At 35.6% G+C, this 24,340-nt stretch overlaps 1 protein-coding gene across 1 annotated transcript in view; it reads left to right on the top strand.

The window, feature by feature from the left end:
* The first annotated feature begins 2,272 nt into the window (after positions 1-2,272).
* LOC311279830 (uncharacterized protein) overlaps positions 2,273-24,340 on the top strand; it is a 52,562-nt gene continuing 30,494 nt past the window's right edge. Inside the window, exons 1-9 of the mRNA XM_084391583.1 lie at positions 2,273-4,145; positions 4,222-4,322; positions 4,693-4,801; positions 5,024-5,115; positions 11,281-11,375; positions 16,206-16,372; positions 16,694-16,783; positions 16,880-16,984; positions 19,092-19,275. Of these exons, the coding sequence (XP_084247709.1) occupies positions 3,948-4,145; positions 4,222-4,322; positions 4,693-4,801; positions 5,024-5,115; positions 11,281-11,375; positions 16,206-16,372; positions 16,694-16,783; positions 16,880-16,984; positions 19,092-19,275 (1,141 nt within the window). The 5' untranslated portion in view covers positions 2,273-3,947. The remainder of the gene's footprint in view (positions 4,146-4,221; positions 4,323-4,692; positions 4,802-5,023; positions 5,116-11,280; positions 11,376-16,205; positions 16,373-16,693; positions 16,784-16,879; positions 16,985-19,091; positions 19,276-24,340) is intronic.

Here is a 24,340-nt window from a genome sequence, read left to right as displayed (position 1 = left end):
CACGTAGGTAGTGACATATTAGTTACTCCCTCCCATTTGGGATGGTTGAGTATGCTCCCTTAGAGCCGAAGCACTGCCCAGGCTGACACCTGTGACTTTCAAATCTGTAGGCCTTACAGTAGGCCTCCTTGATATTTCGGTATAGCGTAAGACTACTCCTCTTGCTTTAAAGGGTCGATAGCATTTCTGGTGAGTACACTGCCTGTTGGCAATGTTAAATAAGTATAACCAGGCCCACAGAAATATCTGTGAGAGCACCTGGCTTCTGAGGCTAGCTCTGCTAACAGTTTTGCTATCAAATAGTTAGGCCTTAACAGGCCTCCTTGAAGGCGGCTCCCCAACGAGTTGGATGCTAAGCATTGCAAATGCATTAAAGGGGTCATGAGAATTAAAATTGTCTGTGTCTTTGGCGCCGCCCACTGGTGCGTTAGTGAATAGTTACATGAGAACGAGAATAGATCCTGACACAGGATCAATACCATTACCTTCCAAAGGATCCTAATGCTAGGAAAGTGGGTTTTCTTTTTCAACTATGTGAATGTCTCAGCAGTGCAATTTCAATTTCAATGCAAGCTTTGCAAACATACTTTAACGATATGGATCTGTCAGCAACGCCACAAACATGTAAGTAACCATGTTAATTCTAATGCCTGATCTGTGATCGGTGATTTCTGATGTGACGCTATATCATATGCAAACATCACAGCCAATCACAGCAGTGGGCGTTTACACTAAAGTCAAACAGCATACGCCTCTTCAAACCCAGCAATTAAATTAGAGGCTAAAATCAGGCTAGGAAAAATGCCTTATTATGCCTAAACTATGACAATTTTAGATGTAAAAATCATACTGACATTATAAGGGCACCCCAGGGAACATTATAAAATAATAAAATAATCCAGTTCATGACCCATTTAAGTATCACATTGCAGGCTCCCATGGAGCCTCCCTGATTCTTGCCTAGAGCCTGGTCAATACTTATCAGGTTGAGCATAGTGTTCCAGACTCATACATCTCTCTGTATGAATATTTAACTCCCTAAGTCTGGTCGCAAGGTCGAAGGACTCTCACGAGGCCTTCCTGTTAGATCAGCCCTAGAGCTGGAGGCGCTCCCCTAATTAGGGTCCCTTTAGAGGGCCTAGCCTCCACAGTGCTTTGGAGCATTGTGAAGATCCAGGATTGAGTAGAGTTACTCCCCTCATTTGCAAGGGTTAGAAAGTGCTATGCTGAGTTCTACTCTCCAGGATGCCCATCTCTATGATCCAGTCTTTGAGCGATTACTGCCACAATCTGCAGTCCTCCCTATCGGATGCCTCCACAAATTGAGACAAATAATGTTAGAGAATCTGTTTAGGAAACATACAGGTTGTTGGCAAGACTAGGTCAGTGAATTAGACCAGGTCAGCCTCCCTGGCGGCATGTGTGGTTGTTCCCCTCAGAAAGTGCCATATTCCCTTAAAGGAACCTCTTCCATGAAAGTTGTTGATTCCAAGCCTTTGAGTGGCCTTGGTAGGCCTTTGTTGTATCTGATGCCTCTTTGACAGAGGTATAAAGTCCAGGTTCAGAAAGTAAAAGTCCTCCTCAGTATTTTGTTCCAATCACCTGGATTTGCTAATGAGCACAGTTTTTCAGCCAGGAGATAGAAATCAGGTGGCTGAGTTCATGGGTGGAATCAACGTATGGCAGGACTTCTACTTTCTGACCCCTGGACTACATCTTTGAAGAACACTTCATCCACTTATTGTTTGAAGGGACTGTTCAGCAGGCATCTCCGAGACATGGCGAATGACGCAGTGCCTCGTTCCCTGTTCTCAGGGAAAATAAGTTTCAGTCATAACCTGAGACGTTTGAAAGGGAACTTGCACTATGTCGATGACGCTATTGGGGATCGATATACCCATGCACCATGCTAAGGGGAGTGCATGCCAATTATGGCTGTGACAAAAACGTCAGACAAACGGCCGTTTCGCTGAAATGCCAAAAATTCCACTTCGGGTCACATACTACGTGTCAGTGACAGTATTCCCTATGGCCACTGCCCAAGCTATAAGCCTCAAAGAGCAGAGGTGTATAGTCCAGGGGTCAGAAAGTAAAAGTCCTGCCATATGTTTATTCCATCCATGAACTCAGCCAGCTGATTTCACTAATTAGTTCTATCTCCTGCTGAAAAACTGTGCTAATTAGCAAATCCAGGTGATTGGAACAGAATACTGAGGAGGACTTTTACTTTCTGAACCTGGACTTTACACCTCTGTCAGTTTTAAATGAACACTTGTGTGTCCACACTACAGAGTGCTTAATTTTATATTACAACACTGAAACTACAGTAAAAGGGTCAAGCAGTGCTGCATAATCAATTATGAAGGATTCTTTAAACTCATCATTCACTAAAAAATGTTATAATGTTAGCATAATCGACGCGGTGTCTCGTTCCCTGTTCTCAGGGAACATAGGTTAGATCTGAGACATTTTATTTTGAGTTGATTTCATCTAAGGCTGTGGCTGAAGTCAGTTGTAGTTCTTGTGTTTCTCTTTCCTTCAGTGATGCTGCTTGTTAACAGCAGGTGTTTATCATTGATGTTCAGTCGTCACTTAATTATCTCATTAACTTCACTGCTTCAATGGTACTTTAATTCTGTAGTGCACACACACATGGACACTAGGCAGTGGTCATTTAACAAAGGCATTTTTGCTGTGTACTTTTACATACATCTTACCAATTTCATTCACATATGACTGACAAATTATGAATACAATTAAGTTTATAAGTTTATGTTGAAACTGCATCATCCAAATGGGTGGAAGATTTGAATGTAATTCAAATACATAAAACTTAAATTTGGACTAAAATATTTTGAGTGTAGAATATAAACTGCTAAGTGTAGCCGGCGCAGTCTGCACTTCGCCGACTACTGCGTTGTGTTCTGGTGCACTGATGACAGGACACTGACTTTCCTCAAGGCACTTTATTCAGCTCAACTGTTCAATTTCAAAGAGAGCAAAAGTTCAGGATTCTATCGTCACTCAGAATCAGCCTCTCTCAATCACGTAGAATGCAGACTCCACATTTAATTACATTCAAAAATCAGAAAATAAAATACAAAATAATAATTAAACATATCACATTAGGCTCATATATATAATGTGTATGTGTCTTATTGCGTGTCATCTCTGTTATTAACTCTGAGCTTTCAGCGCTTACATTAACATTATGCAACATGAAATAAACTTTGCAATAGTTAATACATAAGTAATTTGTGCGAAGCAAAATGTACATACTTTACATCTGGACTTTTCAGTGCCATTGAACATTAATCAATACAAGAACACTTTTTAAATGAACACATTATGTTCTTAACCTGGTATTGGGAGTACATACCTGTTCAATTTCAAAGAGAGCAAAAGTTCAGGATTCTATCGTCACTCAGAATCAGCCTAACATAAGAAAAAGGACAACTGAAACATGTGGGCTATGACTCAAGAGGATAGAACGACGATCGCTAACATACAGCTAAACAAAACACGAGGTTAGCTATGTTAGCAATTTCTCAAACTCTCAAAACAGCAAAGTTCTCGACACATCTCGATTCAATGTAAGTGCAGTCATAATAAATTACACATACAAGTTACCATGTGCACTGAAACTAAAGTTTTAACAGGTATATCTCAATTTTTACATTGCGCTGACGCAAACACATACCTCTCTCAATCACGTAGAATGCAGACTGAGAAAAGAACGTGAAAATTCAGTATATAACCTCACATCCAATAGAAGGCGCACATACACAACAAATAACTCTCCCAACACCTATAAGCTACCATGCCATGACTGAACAATACAGTATTTTGGTGAAATAAACTCACAAACAATAGAAAACAGAAAATAAAAAGTTGCAAAAATGTTTGTCATTCTTTGACCTGTTACATAAGCAAGGTTTATGTAGTTAATGTGTGTACACTTTTATTATACTTTGATGTGCATTTATGTTCATCTTCTGAAGCACGAGAAAGCCTCTGTCAGCATGTTTCACTGCATGAGAAAGAAGAGTGGACTGGACAAAGAGATGGAACAATATGGACTAAATCTAGATGAAGACATCACGTTTATTGAGGAATTAATTCTGAAAGGGCAAAAAGATGGACAGGTAAAAATGGGTTTAAGGTGCCGTTTCAGCCAGTGTTTCTCAGGATACCGTGTTCAAAATATTGTCTATCTTGCAGTGGTCAATGAAGGGCAGAGCTGAAGACAAGTCTTTCCTGTATGAGATTGTGGCGAATAAACTGAATGGCATTGATGTGGACAAATGGGACTATTTGGCTCGGTAAGTTGTATTTTAAAAAGGATGTTTAAACATTATTATTAAAATTATACGCTGGGGCTTGGAGGCTTTGGCAGTCTTTATAGTAAATACGCTGACTCATTGGAGATTCTGTGTGAATTCGTTGTATGTAGAATGTTTGCCATATTGGATTTTCTGCATTTTGGATTTTACTAAATTAAGCGTTACTCAGCGGCTTGGCCTTACTGACTAAAGCTGCTAGTACTTATATCTTGAGAACAGGCTAAGACAGAACAGTTGAAGATAAGAACTATAAAGAACAACTTTAAATATGGCCCACTGGTAATGGATTAATGCTCCATCAACTATTTGCATTAGTTTTTTTTCCGTTTTTTTTTCCTCTAATGTACAGAGACTGTCATTATCTTGGCATTCCAAAAGCCTTTGACCATCAGCGTCTGCTGAAATCTGCTCGAGTGTGTGAAGTGAACAAGAGGAAGCACATCTGCTTCAAAGACAAGGTACATGCTAAATCACATTTCATTTATGCTGATGTTTGTATGATTTTTATTTATTTTTTTCTTAACCAAGAGAGCAAGACATTTTAAAAATAAATTAACTTGTATGTTCATATATCGATGAGGACAATGTAGGCGAAACAGATGGCAACAAACCTAATAATTTAATATTTCTATGTGTCAGTCTGTGTTCTCATCCATGATCCATCCTTCATTCTCTCTCAGGTGGCAGAGAACATTTATGGCATGTTTCACACGCGATACACTCTTCATCGTCAGGCCCTTCAACACAAGATCGGCTACATCATCGATGTCAAGTGGGTTTTTTTTCTAAGAGAGCAAACAGTAAAACAGTTACCCCCCAGTTTCACAGAAAAGGCTTAAGGCTATTCCATATACTGCATGTTTGAGCTGTCTTAACTTAACATAACATTTACCTCCATTGTTTTGTCTCAAGATGCACACCAGTATTGCTTTTTTTCTAAGGCATTTTTATAAAAGTTCACAGTTTAAGTAAGCAGAACTGGCAGATTTTTATTTTGTACTCAACTTGAAATGTTTGAGTTCGCTAATTCATACATTTAACTTAACATTTAATATAACATCAATGTGAATGTTTTTATTAGCATAAACTTAGCTAGTTATAACAAGCCAGTTCAACAAATGCTAACTTGCTAATTTGTTAACATGTTAACAATAGTGTGGTATAACACTTGCTGCATTTTGTACAGTAATATAAAGTTTTTATCATACCTGCTCTCAAACCAAGCCGCATGCAACACTTGTCACCATGATGGTAACTCTCCTAAAATCAACATTGACAGAAATTCTTCTAAATTAGCATAACTAATCTAAATCTCCCACTGAACATTAATCTTACACACACACAAAAAAACAGTATATTACACTTAATTTTAGCATTTACTCTCCCTTTCGAGTGCCATCGGCAAAGCATGCTGGGAAGTAGAATCCCAGCACAGTTTTAGTTAAACTTAAGTTTGTCTAAAAGAAAAAAATTATTTCATAAAACTCAAAACAATGAAACAGTTCAGTTTACTTAAAATATATCAGTTTTGTGAACTTGAAAGAAAAAGAAAGTGCTAAATACTCATAAAAGTTAATTTGACTGAACTAATTAGTTTAATTTAAGTTTGTCCTACTCAAACCAATTAATTCTTTAGAGCGTTTACAGTGGGCCTGGCTTAAGCGAAACCCTGTCTGTGAAACCTGACCAAAGTGTAAAGAACCCTGCTCAGTGTTCGAATGGGTCCAATCTACAGAGAGTCACAATGTAAAAGCTTTGAGGCATTCAGAATGTATTTTGAAATTCCTTGAGTTTGCTTGCACCCTGATATTTCCATACACTGTAAAACCTAACAGTAATATGTACTAAATACAATTGAGTTCACAGCACTCAAATATTACCGAAACTTGAATGACTGAAACAGAACTCAAACTGAATGAGTTATAGAACATTTCTAGATCCCAGAATGATAATTGTATAATTAAGTGATTAATTAAGTGATGATTGAGCATTAGTGATGAGCACCTGCTGTTAACAAGCAGAATCACTGAAGGAAAGAGAAACACAAGAACTACAACTGACTTCCAGCCTCAGCGAAATCAACTGGAGATAAAAGAAGACATTAAATATCTCAAGATCTCAGCAGAGGAGGATTAAACAACTCCACGAACAGCATTACAAGCTTCACTTATTACTAAACAGTTTGACTTTATTACTGCCATTTCGTCTACAGAAGTTCTTATTAGAATTAACAAAGGTTTAGAAGTTGATTATTTGAGTTTCATTTAAAGTCACCATGGTGGAGATCAGCGTTTGCTTTAGTTGGGCTCTTGACCCTTGACTTTTGCACTTAAGATTTTCTTTGGCTGCTATAATTGAGTGTTTATAAAACATATTTGTTATGGCACAAAAGGCAAGGAAAAGTCTGATCGGGTGTTGATGGTGAAGGACTGATGATGACAATCATCATTTAGTGACTTGATTCACTGATTTCATTCAGAGTCTGATCTCTGATTAAAAGGGCAACATATTAGTTTCACTCAAAACTGTGATTCTACAGCATAAGAGCTAGCCATGTTGTGACCATCAGATAATAAGAAGGATTTTACAAAGAGTTGTGCACAAAAAGGTATTACATTACTAAGACTCACACAGATATCAAGAATCAGCATATGAATCTCAGCAATGGTGACCATTAAAAAATTATTCATTCTGCAATGCATGCTGGGTACTTGCATAATACAAAACTTATCCATGGCTCCCAGCATGCATTGCGGCATTAATCATTTTTTAATGGTCACCATTGTTGAGATTCATATGCTGATTCATGATTACTGTGTAAGTCAGCATGATACCATAGAGGTTTTTAAAATCAAATTGTCACAACAATGGGCCTTACAGCAGAATCAGTTCTATTATAATGAATAATACAAGTAATACATCACCTGTCTAATCAGAGATTAGGCTCTGGAAATGATCAGAGAATCAAGTCACTAAATTATGGTTTTTATTATCTTAACACAACCACATGCTCATATTTTCTTTTGGCGTATGTGCCATAACAAATGTGTTTTATAAACACTCAGTTACAGCAGCCAGAGGAAAAACTGGTGTTATAAAGTCAAGGGTCAAGAGCCCAACTAAAGCAATCACGGATCACTATCATGGTGTCTTTAAATGAAACTCAATAAATCATTATCATCTAACCCTCTGTTCATTCTCAATAACAACTTCTGTAGACGCATGACAAAAGTCAAACTGGTTAGTAATGAGTGAAGCTGGTAATGCTGTTTGTGTAGTGGTTTAATCCTCCTCTGCTGAGATCTTTAGAGATTTAATGTCTTTTATCTTGAGTTGATTTCATCTCACACAGCAAAATCCCCAGTGTTAAATTAACACTCCTCAGTGTTTATATGTGTCCACACTACAGAGTGTTAAAATTAACACTGAAGCAGTGTTGAAGTTAATGAGATAATTAAGTAAACACTGAAGCAGTGTTGAAGTTAATGCAATAATTAAGTGATTAATTAAGTGATGATTGGCCATTAGTGGTGACACCTGATGATAACAAGCAGACTCACTGAAGGAAAGAGAAAAAATAATAACAGAAAAAAGAGAAACACAAGAACTACTGACTTCGAGTCATTACACATTGTTGCACTTATTATTACCAGTTTGACTTTATTTCTGTCATACATCGACAAAAGTTCTTGAGAGTCAACAGAAGTTTAGACGGTAATGTTTTATGGAAGTTTTCTTTTCAAGTTACCATTATGGTGGTCAGTGTTTGCATTAGTTGGGCTCTTGACTCTTTTCATTTTTTAATATGAGTTTTTCTCTGGTTGCTACAACTCTGTGTTTATAAAGCACATTTGTTACTGCAAGAGAAAACATGACCTGCTCACAATATGTTTTGATGATAATGACATTATCATCATGTAGTGTCCTGATTCACTGATTTCATTCAGAGTCTAAATCTTTGACTATATGCTTGATGTCTTGTTTTAGTATTGGTGATTGTAGCTCTGAGATTCTATAGTTTGAGATCCAACAGCAATATCAAAATTTTTGACAATACTTTGAGCAAAGAAGTTATTGTGTTTAAACACACAGACATCAAGAATCAGCATATGAATCTCAACAATGGTGACAATAAACAAACTAGTGACAAACAGATCAACTCTGAACATCACAACACAAGCTACTAAAGTCAGAACAAAACAATAGCAAAATAAAAGCAAACAGAAAAAAACAATGAAAATTACAGGACAATTCAGCTGCATAATTTATTCATGCTGCAATGCATGATGTCAGCCAGGGATGCGTTCTGATTGGTGGCTCCCATCATGCACTGCAACATTAAGCATTTGTTTGATTGTAACCATTGTTGAGATTCATATGTAGATTCTTGATGTCTGTGTGTGATTTTAAATCCTTCAGATATTTAAAACATTGCTTGAAGTAACTACTGTAGTGAAAAATTAATAAAACAATTAGATAATCAGTTTATAATGCTGGGTGACAGCATTGAATCAGGTCACTAGTAATTTCATCATTGAAACATAACCAGGGCTGAATTTCCAAAAGCATCTTAAACTTAACTTGATTGCAGACCAACTGCAACAAATGGTCTATACGATCAAATTAGGCTTGCGATGTTTTCGGGAAACACAGCCCAAATCATAGTTTCTCTTGCCACAACACATATGCTTTATAAACACAGAGTTGGAGCAACCAGAGAAATACTAATGTTACAAAGTAAAGGGTCAAGAGCCCAACTAAAGCAACCACTGGTCACCATAATGGTGACATGAAACGAAACATTCCATAAAACATTACCATCTAAACTTCTGTTAAATCTGAATAAGACCGTGTGTAGATGTATGACAGAAATAAAGTCAAACTGGTAAAATAATAAGTGCAATAATGGCTCGAAGTCAGTAGTTCTTGTGTTTCTCTTTTTTCTGCTCTTGTTTCTCTTTCCTTCAGTGAGTCTGCTTGTTATCATCAGGTGTCACCACTAATGGCCAATCATCACTTAATTAATCACTTAATTATCTCATTAACTTCACCACTGCTTCAGTGTTAACTTAATTAACTCATTAACTTCAACACTGCTTCAGTGTTAATTTTTAACACCCTCTAGTGTGGACACATATAAACACTGAGGAGTGTTAATTTAACACTGGTGATTTTGCTGTGCAGGCTGTGTCTGAAGTCAGTTGTAGTTCTTGTGTTTCTCTTTCCTTCATTGATTCTGCTCGTTAACAGCAGGTGTTAATCACTAATGCTCAATAATCACTTAATTAATCACTTAATTTCTTGACTGCAATGTATATCTACTTTTAGTAAACTCAACTGAAATAATTGCAGAGTACTCATAACTATTGTTTTTATAAACTTAATTGAATTAAGGCAATCGGTTTCCTCAAATGTAATAAGTTAGCTTAACTTATTGAATTTGACTTTGTGTGTGACATTGTGAGCTAACAGTAACTGCAAGTGCTCTGAGTTCATTTAAAGTTTGTCATGTCACTGTTTTTACTCAATAAAGTGAAGTTTCAGCTATATAAAGTATTCAAATGCAGTGTAAAGTTTAATTGTGTATTAAGAAATATTATTGTTTTAGTGAACTCGATTAAAATAAGTTCAGAGTACTCATAACTATTGTTTTTATAAACTTAATTGAATTGAGGTAATCGGTTGCCTCAAATGAAATGAGTTACCTTAAAGGTCCCGTTCTATGTGATCCCATGTTTCAAACTTTAGTTAGTGTGTAATGTTGTTGTTAGAGTATAAATAATATCTGTAAAATTATAAAGCTCAAAGTTCAATGCCAAGCGAGATATTTTATTTAACAGAAGTTGACTACAAAAAACGGCTGGATTGGACTACATCCCTCTACATCCTGCTTTAATGATGTCACTAGTACCGTAACCTCCGCCCACAGGAACACAGGCGTATTGATGGCGAAATGTCAACAGACGTGGTTGATGTTTATCTATAATCGGATACCGCAAAAGTTTAATTCGAAGTTGTTAGTTTGCTCTGTCCATTTCACCACGGACTGTTTTTCTAACCTGGAATAATATCAAGCAGACTTCTCTCAGCGTTTCATACTGACGAAGGGGACTATTTCAACTATATTCCAGCAAGCGGTAAGTAGTGATTTAATATGGAAGTAGCGATCACTCTTCACATCGTTCGTTTCTCTTAGTAGGATGAAAATAATCTTACTTAAACTGTGATTAATATACAGAAAGCGATCAAAGAACAATCCCTTTCCAATCGCCCAAGCTATCAATCACACAGCGCGAGTTTATCTGGACACTTGCCAAAACTCGTTATGAAATCAATGACGCTGTTACACTGCACAACGAAGCTCTTACTGTACTTACCTCATGTTTGCATTGGTGAAATCATAAGTGATAGTGCAGAAACTGCGTTGCAATGATAAGATCTTTCACGCGATCAACAGGCTGTCATCTGCTCAGTGCTGATCACTGCAACCTTTTATGTGATGGTAATAGATCTAAATACTTAAAAAACTTCTCACGATTCGTTAATCCAGATAGCTGTAATAGTAAAAACGTATAATAGCTGTAATAGTAAAAGTTTTCCAGATAGTTCCACTGTGTAATGCCAGATATTTCATATGCAAGCATGTCAGCCAATCACAGCAGAGGGCGTTTACACTGAAGTCTCTCAGCAGACACGCCCCTTCAAACAGAGTGTTCAAACCAGGGAATGAAATCAGGCTAGGATATATGCCTTTTATTTCTAAATTATAACAATTTTTGATCTAAAAAACATACTAACATTATAAGGGCACCCCTGGAAACATTATAAAATAATAAAAATAATCCATGGAATGGGACCTTTAACTTGTTGGGTTTTACAGTGTAGATTTTACTGTTATTGATGGGTGTGTGTGTGTGTGTTTCTCTTTGTACATTAGGATTAAGGATGCACTCGTTCTAGCTGACAAGCTGATGCCAGATTGGAAGATCTCAGATGCCATAGATAACATGCTAGAGTACACCAAACTCACAGGTCAGCTGGAAGCATACATAGAAATGAAGACAAACTAAACCATTGTGCGTCAATTAAAAAATAGTTACATATAGAGGACAAAAATGTCAGTCAAAAAGCAGCAAGTTTGGTCTCATTTTAAAGAAGACCCATTGCAGACCCATTTAAAAAAAAAAAAAAAAGTTTATTAACATTATTTTATATAAAATACATAATTTATGAAACATGTTAAACTCTAAAACTGAATTAGAGCTGAGTTATCCCTAAATCTAAACAAGTTGAGCTCCAAATTTGAGGTTGATATCTCAAAAAATCAGCTTTCGGTAAGATTTTGTTTGGACGCAGTAACACATTTCCCCCATTAGATGCAGCAAAACTCCACTGGGACACACAGCGTTTGGATTTGTGATTTGCAGTAGAGTTTTTCTCTCTCAAATATTACAAGCAAACACACATATTTTTTTCTATTACACACATACCACACTCTGACATCCATATCAACACACCCACACGATTATAGATGCATAATTTATCCAATTATATCTATAATATGGATAAGCAGAAAACAGGAATAAAGTGAGTATTTGCTTTATAGGCCAAACATGAGAAAATGGCTCCATCTGGTAAAAAATAGTAAAAAAAATAATAATTTTGAAGCCTTGCCAAAACAATGAAAGCCTATTACAGTTTTTCTCAATTGCTAAAACACAATTTACAAGATTGTTTCAAATTTTCCTGGACAATGGTTTTGTACCATTAGCCTGGAAGAATTCTGCTGTCATCCCAGTGCCCAAAATACCCCATGCAAAATCTTTCAATGACTTTCGCCCGATCGCACTCACATCCGTTCTTTGTAAATGTATGGAGCGCATAGTGTGTAATAAATTGTTATTTAAAATTGAGACATCCATGGACCCCCTGCAATTTGCCTATCGGGCCAATAGGAGCACTGTGGATGCCTCTCTTACTCTTTTAAGTAAGGTTCAACATCATCTAGATTCTAGATAATTCAAATTCCTATGTTCGAATACTCTTCATGGATTTCTCGTCTGCTTTTAATACTGTCCAACCTCATCTTCTTTTAAAGCGCCTCTATGATTTAGGTCTTAGTAGTTGGATGATTTTATGGATTAAGAAGTTTTTAAAAGGCCAACCTCAGCGAGTCTGTATTAACAATAATGTCATGTCAGATTGCTTGGTTTTAGATACTGGAGTACCGCAGGGATGTGTACACTGTAAAAAAGAATACATTGATTTTATTGATATCTAATTAATAAAAATGAGGCAACAGATTACAAGCAATATTATTAATTAAATTTAACAAATTAGAATTGAGTAATAATTAATCAAATGAATTCCTTAAAAGTTAACCATTTAAAATGAGTAAAATTTACAAAATATATTTCATTGCCAACATTGAAGACACCTGGTGTTAACAAGCAGAATCACTGAAGGAGAAAACCATAATTAAAGTCACCATTGTGGAGATCAGTGTGTGTTTTAGTTGGGCTCTTGACCTTAAATTATTAACTTTAAGTTTTGTTTGGCTGCTGTACATGAGTTATAACAGCCAGATGAACAATTAGAAAAGATGATCTGATGGTGTTGGTTGTGATTTAACATAATCATTATTTCACAATCATTAGACCTGAATCACTGAACCTCATATAGAGTCCAATTTATGAGTTAGGTGAACTATATTAATAAAATCAATGTATTCTTTTTTACAGTGTACTGTCTCCAATACTGTTTTCTGTATACATCAGTGAATTGAAGTGTAATGATGATAACCTTTCCCTTATAAAATATGCCGATGATATAGCATTGGTCTCCTTGCAGAAAGAAATGAATTGCTCCTCATACTTTGAGGACATTGACAGTATTCTTTGTTGGTTTGAGAGTAGTTTCTTACATCTTAATATTGAAAAGACAAAAGAGCTATGTCTGAGAAATCAATCGAGAACAGTAGGTATCGCCTCTGTATATAAACCAGTTGTCATAAAGGGAAAAACTGTAGAGCAGGTCTCGGATTTTAAATACTTGGGCACAATTATTGATGAGAAACTTCATTTTGAAAGTAATGTAGAGTACATCCATAAAAAGGCACGACAACGCTTGGGTCTCCTTAGGAAATTAAGAAGTTTTAACATTAGCACTCAAACTCTAACCATGCTATATCGATCAATGATTGAGAGTATTCTCACATATAATATTGTTTCATCGTACGGCAATCTAACATTAAAACAAAAGAACAAACTCTCACAAATTATTAATAGGGCTGTCAAACGATTAATCGCGATTAATCGCATCCAAAATAAAAGTTTGTGTTTACATATGTGTGTGTACAGTGTATAATTATTTTCTATATATAAATACACAAACATGCATGTATATATTTAAGAAATATTTGCATGTATATACTGTGTATATATATTTATATTAAATATATCATTTATATTATATATATTTTATATGTAAATAACACATTTTTCTTATATATATATATATATATATATATATATATATATATGCATGTGTGTGTATTTATATATAGAAAATAATTATACTCCGTACACAGCAAAATCCCCAGTGTTAAATTAACACTCCTCAGTGTACATATGTGTCCACACTACAGGGTGTTAAAATTAACACTGAAGCAGTGTTGAAGTTAATGCAATAATTAAGTGATTAATTAAGTGATGATTGGCTCTTAGTGGTGACACCTGATGATAACAAGCAGACTCACTGAAGGAAAGAGAAAAAATAATAACAGAAAAAAGAGAAACACAAGAACTACTGACTTCGAGTCATTACACATTGTTGCACTTATTATTACCAGGTTGACTTTATTTCTGTCATACATCGACAAAAGTTATTGAGATTCAACAGAAGTTTAGACGGTAATGTTTTATGGAATTTTTCTTTTCAAGTTACCATTATGGTGGTCAGTGTTTGCATTAGTTGGGCTCTTGACCCTTTTCATTTTGTCAAGATTAGTTTTTTTTCTGACTTCCAACATTGTGTTTATAAAGCACATTTGTTACTGCAAGAGAAAACATGATCTGCTCACAATATGTTTTGATGATAATGACATTATCATCATGTAGTGTCCTGATTCACTGATGTCATTCAGAGTCTAAATCTTTAACTATATGCTTGATGTCTTGTTTTAGTATTGGTGATTGTAGCTCTGAGATTCTATAGTTTGAGATCCAACAGCAATATGAATTTTTTTTTTAAAATATTTTGTGCAAAGAAGTTATTGTGTTTAAACACACAGACATCAAGAATCAGCATATGAATCTCAACAATGGTGACAATAAACAAACTAGTGACAAACAGATCAACTCTGAACATCACAAAACAAGCTACTAAAGTCAGAACAAAACAACAGCAAAATAAAAGCAAACAGAAAAAAACAATGAAAATTACAGGACAATTCAGCTGCATAATTTATTCATGCTGCAATGCATGATGTCAGCCATTGATGCGTTCTGATTGGTGGCTCCCATCATGCACTGCAACATTAAGCATTTGTTTGACTGTCACCATTGTTGAGATTCATATGTAGATTATTGATGTCTGTGTGTGATTTAAAAACTTTCAGATCATTAAAATATTCCTGGAAGTAACTACTGTAGTGAAAAATTAATAAAGCATGTGGATAATCAGTTTATAATGATGGGTGCCATCATTGAATCAGGTCACTAGTAATTTCATCATCAAAACATAACCAGGGCTGCAGTTCCAATAGCATCTTAAGCCTAACTTGATCTCAGACCAACTGCAACAAATGGTCTGTACGATCAAATTAGGCTTGTGGTGTTTTCAGGAAACACAGCCAAAGTCATAGTTTCTCTTGTCATAACAAATGTGCTTTATAAACACAGAGTTGGAGCAGTCGGAGAAATACTAATGTTAAAAAGTAAAGGGTCAAGAGCCCAACTAAAGCAAACACTGACCACCATAATGGTGACATGAAATGAAACATTCCATAAAACATTACCATCTAAACGTCTGTTAAATCTAAATAAGTCCAACTCTTAAAATAATAAGTGCAATAATGGCTCAAAGTCAGTTGTAGTCCTTGTGTTTCTCTTTTTTCTGTTCTTGTTTCTCTTTCCTTCAGTGAGTCTGCTCGTTATCATCAGGTGTCACCACTAATGGCCAATCATCACTTAATTAATCACTTAATTATCTCATTAACTTCAACACTGCTTCAGTGTTAATTTTAACACTCTGTAGTGTGGACACATATGTACACTGAGGAGTGTTAATTTAACACTGGGGATTTTGCTGTGTACAGTATATATATAAATTACATACACAAATGATTTTTAGTCATGTTGATTTCATGAAGTCATGAAAGAAACTGTATTTCTATTCCAATTATTTTATTTTTAAATGTAAACATTTAAATGGTGAATTCCATAATTTGACGGATTTTTTTCAAACACATTAAATATTGAAGAACAGTAAAAAAAAAAGAATAATAATTAATGTGTAATATGGTGCACATAATTATACAAATGATCCTCTCTTGAGTTAATTTTTCTATCTAAATAACTTGTTTATGGACACTGAATGTATTTTCTGAGGTAAATGCCACATCACGTGACAAGCTGTTTTACTGAATTATTTCCACATTTTAAACACTGATTGAGCAATTACATAAGACAAATGTTACACATTTCTGTAAGTTGTTCTGTATCTTTTAACATTCCCTCTAAATTCATGTTTATTTCACATTTATTGTTTGAATTTCATCATAAAATGGACAGAATTTGAAATTCGATAATCTGTTTCATATCAAAAGTAATTACTAATTTTCTTTCATTCTCTTCTCCGCAGATCACATCTTAGATCAGATCATGGACCATAAAGGCACTAACCCTCCAGACCCTAAACTGACTAAAGCCCAAGACATTCTAAAGGACATCATGAACAGACGCCTGCCAAAGTTTGTCGGAGAGGCCCGACTGAAGAAAGAAGAAAGAGAGGTTTATAGCAATTTTATTGTGTGTTAAATTTAACGTGTATGTTAGCACACATCATATGTAGTATATATCATATTTACAATAATCTGCTTGGCAGAGATGTTACTGAAGCTACAAGAAAGTTCTTATTTTGATGAAAAGTTCTAAATTTCTTAACAAAGTTTTTTTTATTATTATTATTTTTTAAATATGTGGATGTGTAAATGTTTTCTATTGTATATGATAATGTATCTTTTTATGTTTTGTTTACTCTGAAGATTTTAAGAATGCCATTCAAATCTTCTGTCATTATTATTTTACATAGTGTAATATTTGACCTATTTACCCTTCCAAAACCTTTAGGAAGACCTGAAGGGTCTATGGAAGACTAGGGTCGGGAAATTCAATGAGTCTTATGGGCAAAACCTGAAGTTTGAGGACTTTAACATTTATGTATGTACAAAGAGTAAGAAATAACAAATTGTTCTATTTTCTAGATCTTCATTTTTTCAGTTTAACTTGATTTTCTATCTGAAATCTCTCATTCAGGTTCTTGAGATGGGTTTTGGTGCAGTGGGTAATGAGCCCATTGATAATGTTTATTTCTACAGCAAGAATGACCTGAAGACAGCCTTCAAGATGGAGAAGTACCAGGTATGAAATCTCACTTATCTCAAATACTTACAGTGCCATCATGATTATGTGATTGAATCTGATATCCTAAATGTCATGATTTCTTACACATGGGAACATCTGAGTTGCAAAACTGAGTTACAACTAACAATTATTCAGAGAAAATGTATTAGTGCTACCTCCCAGCCAACACAGCCATGTGGGGCCCAAATGGGTTTGACCTGGGCTATCTAACTGGGACCCAGCCAGTTTTGTCCTCGGTTTCCATGTAGGCCCCACATGGGTTTCCCAGATGAAATGAACACTGCTTAGTGTGCACAGTACAGGCTGTTTAATGTAACACTGAACCAGTGTTGGAGGTAATGAGATAATTAAGTGATTGAATAATGATAGAGCATTAATGATGAACACCTGCTGTTAACAAGCATAATCACTGAAGGAAAGAGAAACACAAGAACTACTTCCAGCCACTGCCTTGGATGAAATCAACTGAAGATAAAATACATTAAATCTCTCAAAATCTGATTAAACAACTCCACAAACAGCATTACCAGCTTCACTTATTACTAAGCAGACTGACTTTATTTATGTCAGACGTCTTCAGAAATTCTTATTGAGAATTAACAGAGGTTTAGATGTTGATTACTTATTTGAAAGTAATAGTTTGATTTGATGTTACCATTGTGGCGATCAGTGAGTGCTTTAGTCAGGATCTTGACTTTTTAACATTAGTTTTTCTCTGGCAGCTGTGTCTGTTTGTTATGGCAAGAACAGCAAGAGAAAATGTAATCAGATGTTGTATGCTGATTGATGATAAGAATATAATCATCATGTAGTGGCTTAGCTCATTGATTATGTGTGAGGTTCATATGGGTAGTATGATATTCATTTTGTTTTATTGTTGTGATTCTACAGCAAGAGAATAGAATTTAATCAGAACGTCAAATGATTTTTAACACCACTTACATATTTTAGGCTCCTCCTAATCTTGCTCACACACAGACATCAAGAATCAGCATATGAATCTCAACAATGGTGACATGCTTCATGGTGCAATGCATTCTGGGAGCTATGGATAAGTTTCGTATGATGCACCCAGAATGCATTGCACCATGAAGCATGTCACCATTGTTGAGATTCATATGCTGATTCTTGATGTCTGTTTGCGAATACAACTTTCAGTAGTCCAACATGTGTAAATGGGGTTATAAAATAATTTGATGTTCTGAATAAACTGTGCTGGATCTCTTGCTGTAGAATCACAACAATAAAACAAAATGAATGACATACTACCCATACAAACCTTACACAAAATATCAGTGAGTTAAACCACTACATAACAATGCCTATATTCTTATCATCAATCAGCTTACAGCATCTGATTACATTTTCTCTTGCTGTTCTCACCATAACAAACAGACACAGCTGCCAGAGAAAAACTAATGTTAAAAAGTCAAGATCCTGACTAAAGCACTCACTGATCGCCACAATGGTAACATCAAATCAAACTATTACTTTCAAATAAGTAATCAACATCTAAACCTCTGTTAATTCTCAATAAGAATTTCTGAAGACGTCTGACATAAATAAAGTCAGTCTGCTTAGTAATAAGTGAAGCTGGTAATGCTGTTTGTGGAGTTGTTTAATCAGATCTTGAGAGATTTAATGTATTTTATCTTCAGTTGATTTCATCCAAGGCAGTGGCTGAAAGTAGTTCTTGTGTTTTTCTTTCCTTCAGTGATTACGCTTGTTAACAGCAGGTGTTCATCATTAATGCACAATCATTATTAAATCACTTAATTATCTCATTACCTCCAACACTGATTCAGTGTTACATTAAACAGCCTGTACTGTACATACTAAGCAGTGTTCATTTCATCTGGGCAAACCCATGTGGGGCCTACATGGAAACCGAGGACAAAACTGGCTGGGTCCCAGTTAGATAGCCCAGGTCAAACCCATTTGGGCCCCACATGGCTGTGTTGGCTGGGCTATATTGAAATACAGAGACAGGATTTTCAGATTGCTCTATTTATTTTGTAATTTCTCCAAATTCATCGATGATAAATGAAAGCGTGTTTCCTGGCTTGAGTAAACAGGTTGAGTTTGTCTTCTCTCGTCCCTGTAGGTGTCCAGTCTCAAGCCACAGAAGTTTCATGAATGGCTTGTTAGGGTTTACTATGATCCAAACAGTGATCCGGGGCATCAGAAGAATCAGGACCATCAGAAGATTGTACAGATGGCCAATAAATGCTTTCATGAATGGTGCAAGGAAGAAATAAGAGAGCTCATTATTTCCCCTGATGATTCAGGTAACTCCAGTTGTGTTTATAGCAGCCCTGTGATTCTACTGCATAAAATCCAGCATTTTCAAATTAATTGGAAGGTTTTGTATAAGTTGTTATGATCAAAGATCTCTTTCGCTTAGACCAGCGGTAGGCAAGTTCGGTTCTAGAGAGCCGCTGTCCTGCAGAGTTTAGCTCCAACCAGAGGTGGAGATTCCAGGGGTCAGAAAGTAAAAGTCCTGCCATATATTTATTCCACCCATGAACTCACACAGCAAAAACTCCAGTGTTAAATGAACTCTCCTGGGAGTTTATTTGGCTCCAGACTCAAGAGTGTTAAAGTTAATGAGATAATTAAGTGATTGATTGAGTGATGATTGACCATTATTGAAGACACCTGATGTTAACAAGCAGAATTACTGAAGGAGAAAAATCACAATTTTAGACACCGTTATGGAGATTAGTGTTCGATTTAGTTGGGCAGTTGACCTTCAAATGATTATCTTTAGATTTTGTTTGGCTGTTGATCTGAGTTATTACAGCCAGATGAACAAAAAGAAAAGTTGATCAGGTGGTGTTGGTTATATTTGACCATAATCATACTTTGATCTGAATCACTGAACTCAATTAGAGCCTAATCTCTGACTTAAATGTATATTGGTCATTACAGCATCACAGTAGTTCTACAGATTAAGATCCAGATTTTTCAATATAATTAAAATTATTTCTTAAAAGTTGTTCTGATAAAGAAAAGGAAAATCTTTCTTTAAGGCACACACAGACATCAAGATTCAGTGTATGAATCTCAACAATGGTGACAAAAAGAATATTCAATTAGGAAAACAAGACAATTCAGATCATAATTTATTCATACCGCAATGCATGATGGGAGCCATGGATGAGTTTTGATTGGTGGCACCCAGAATGCACTGCAACATGCTTTATTATTGTCACCATTGTTGAGAATCACAGGCTGATTCTTGGTGTCAGTGTGTCCAAACAATATATTTTTTCAAAGTCCTTTGATCAGAACAACTTTCAAGAAATCTTTCTGATTATATTGAAAATGATTAAAATGGCATAATATTAGAATCACAGGCAGCAACAAGGTAAATAATCAACAAGGTAAACTTAACTCTCTAAATTAGTTTTGTGATTCAGGTCAAATGATGATTATGTCAAAACATAACCAACACCACCTGATCAACGTTTCTCTTTGTTCATCTGAGAGTTATAACCCAGATACAACAGCCAAACAAAATCTAAAGTTATTAGTTTAAGGGTCAAGAGCCCAACTAAAGCAAACACTGATCACCATAATGGCAACTTAAAAAAGAGATTTTCTCCTTCAGTAATTCTGCTTGTTAACATCAGGTGTTTTCAATAATGCTCAATCATCACTCAAACAATCACTTAATTATCTCATTACCTTTAACACTCTTGAGTCTGGAGCCAAATAAACTCCCAGGAGAGTTCATTTAACACTGGAGTTTTTGCTGTGTGAGTTCATGGGTGGAATAAATATATGGCAGGACTTTTACTTTCTGACCCCTGGACTTTCCACCTCTGGCTCCAACCCTGAAAAAAAAAAAAACCTTACCCTTACCATTGAAAATAAATGGTTTGGTTACCATTATGGTGATCTGTGTTTAGCTTTAGTTTGACTCTTGACGTTTTATTTTGTAGTCTTCATAACAGAGTTTATCAAAACACATAATTTGTTGCAAAGAAAACCCAAAAAAAATGCTGGATGCTGGGAGCCATGCGTTTTATCCCATGGTGGCTCCCAGAATGCATTGCGGCATAAAGCATGTTGAGATTCATTTGCTGATTCTTGATGTGTGTGTTTCTAAAGCAGAGGTGGAAAGTCCAGGGGTCAGAAAGTAAAAGTCCTGCCATATGTTTATTCCACCCATGAACTCACACAGCAAAAACTCCAGTGTTAAATAAACTCCCCTGGGAGTTTATTTGGCTCCAGACTCAAGAGTGTTAATGTTAATGAGATAATTTAGTGATTGATTGAGTGAGTGATGATTGATCATTATTGAAGACACCTGATGTTAACAAGCAGAATCACCAAAGGGAGAAAATCTCTTTTTTTTAAGTTGCCATTATGGTGATCAGTGTTGGCTTTAGTTGGGCTCTTGACTAGGGCTGTGCGATATATATCGCGATATTGTTATGCGCATCTCGTCAGTAAAGCCGGTTCCTTGATTAGTAGTAAATCACCATCACCTGCTTTCAGATGAAGCGGCATTTAGGGCTGAGGAGATAATTAAGTGATTAATTTAGTGATGATTGAGCATTATTGAAGACACCTGATGTTAACAAGCAGAATCACTGAAGAAGAAAATCACAAATTGTAAGTTACCATTAAGGTGATGGGTGTTTGCTTTAGTTGGGCTCTAGACCATTATATGTTTACTTTAATATTTACTGTTGTTTGTCTGCTGTTATTGATTTATAACAGTTAAATGAACAAAGTAAAATGTTATCTTATAGTGATGGTTATGTGATGGTTATGTTTTGACATAATCATGCTTGTTAGCTGCAGTTTAGTGATTTTTCAATCTATGATTATCAGTACTTTACTTATAATTCAAAATATTTAATAAACATTGTTCTGATCAAAACACTTTCAAATGAATTTATTTAGAAACACAGACATCAATAATCAGCCTGTGAATCTCAACAATGGTGACAGTAATAAAGCATGTTGCAGTGGCTGCCACCAATCACAACTCATTAATGGCTCCCATCATGCATTGCGGTATGAATAAATTATGATCTGAATTGTCTATGTAATTTACTTTTCCTAATTGAATATTCTGCTCCTCACCATTGTTGAGATGCATAGACTGAATCTTGACATCTGTGTGTGCCTAAAAGAATGATTTTTATTTTTAAGAAATCCTTTATATTATATAAAATAAATCTGGGCATTTATGCAGATTCACTAACCAACAACATAAATCGAAGTCAGAAAGAAGGATTTTAATGAGTTCAGTGATCAAGTTCAAATGATGATTGTCATAACATAACCAACACCATCAGATCACTTTTTTCTTTGTTCAACTGGTGATTATAATTCAGAAACAACATACAAACAAAATCTAAAGTTAATAATTTATGGGTCAAGAGTCCAACTAAAGCAGCCATTGATCGTCATAACGGTAACTTACAATTTGAGATTTTCTCCTTCAGTGATTCTGCTTGTTAACATCAGGTGTCTTCAATAATGCTCAATCATCACTAAATTAATCACTTAATTATCTCATTAACTTAAACACTCTTGAGTGTGGACTCATACACTCCCAGGAGTGTTAATTTAACACTGGAGTTTTTGCTGTGTACAAAGAGCCGTAGTTAACTGACAAGCTGAGCCATATCGCATTAATTATTGCTGGCGATACGTCCGCGATATTAATGCGATATGGCTCAGCTTGTCAGTTAACTACGGCTCTTTGTAGTAAATGCCGCTCCATCTGAAAGCAGGTGATGGTGATTTACTACTAATCAAGGAACCGGCTTTATTGACGAGATGCGCATAACAATATCGCGATTTAAATCGCCCAGCCCTACTCTTGACCCTTAAACTAATAACGTTAGATTTAGTTTGGCTGTTCTATAAGAGTTATAACTCCCAGATGAACAAAGAGAAAAGTTGATCAGGTGGTGTTGATTATGTTTTGACATAATCATCATTTGACCTGAATCACAAAACTCATTTAGAGAGTTAGGTTTACCTTGTTGATTACAGCAGCCTGTGATTCTACAGTATACCATTTTCAGCTTTTTCAATATAATCAAAAAGATTTCTTAAAAGTTGTTCTGATCAAAAGACTTTGATAAAGTATTTTATTTGGACACACAGACATCAATAATCAGCCTGTGAATCTCAACAATGGTGACAATAATAAAGCATGTTGCAGTGCATTCTGGGTGCCACCAATCAAAACTCATTCATGGCTCCCATCATGCATTGTGGTATGAATAAATTATGATCTGAATTGTCTTATTAATTTCCTTTTCCTAATTGAATTTTTTTAATATCATAACAACTTTTAAAGGTGCCATGTGTAAAAATTGAGGTAAAAATATCCAAAAAATGAGCTACACGCATCAAAAGAATGAGAAGAAATAAGGGCGATGATGTCATAAAAAAAATGTCAAGTTATAGTGCTGCAGAGATATCAACCTAAATTAGCATTAGCATTACTAGCCACGGCCCGACAGGTGTCGTAATACCAGTTTCGGCCATGGGAGGCGGTATGCGGGCAACATAACCACCAGCCAAACATGCAATACACGAATAACTCGCACGGCTTGTGGGCGTACTTGAACCTGATGTCAATCGTGTGGAAAGTAGCCTACAGCCCCACTACTACATTCAAATAAAATCTGATAAAAAAGGAACAGAACCAGAGTAAACATTGGCACTGCTTTCCATCGCTGGAGACAACTAATGGACATGAAAAAAATGAGGTTTGACTCCGAACTTGCAACATTTCTTTTGGATTGGTGAGTAAGATGCTGTTAGTATTTCGTTAGAAGTTTGTTTTATATGTTTGTGTAGATTTTCGGGAAGTTATAACATATAAATGTATCGAAGGCTGTTCGTATAAACGTATAAACGTTCGTATAAACGTATATAACGTTCATAAATACAGTATTGTAATATAGTACACATAGCACAATCTCTATTGCTCTTTTTTTCTTGCCAACTACGTGACCTATATTATGTATATTAAATGGCTTTCCTGAGGTAAATCTGACATAATTGTTCTCCAGCTGTGTTATTGACCTCTTCACGATGATAAAAAAACACTGATTGGTCGATATTATGTATACATGAGGAATACATTTTGGTAAGTTGTAGCCTAACGTTACTGTATCTTTCAGTGTTTGTGTTTTTTTACTATTATTAGCTAGTAGAGATGTTCGGTTTACGTGCGCTAGGGATCTGTCGTGGAACATTTACAAGCGCCAAAACGGTATTTATTGTTTGAATTGCGTAATAAAATTGACAGAATCTGAGAGCTGAGATTTTTTTAATATCATAACTAACCTGCTCTGTCTAGTCTGTCGGTAT

This window comes from Rutilus rutilus (assembly GCF_951802725.1).
Source record: "Rutilus rutilus genome assembly, chromosome: 2".
NCBI lineage: Eukaryota > Metazoa > Chordata > Actinopteri > Cypriniformes > Leuciscidae > Rutilus > Rutilus rutilus.
The sequence above is the reverse complement of the archived record's forward strand: the minus strand, read 5'-3'. Positions and strand labels throughout refer to the sequence as shown.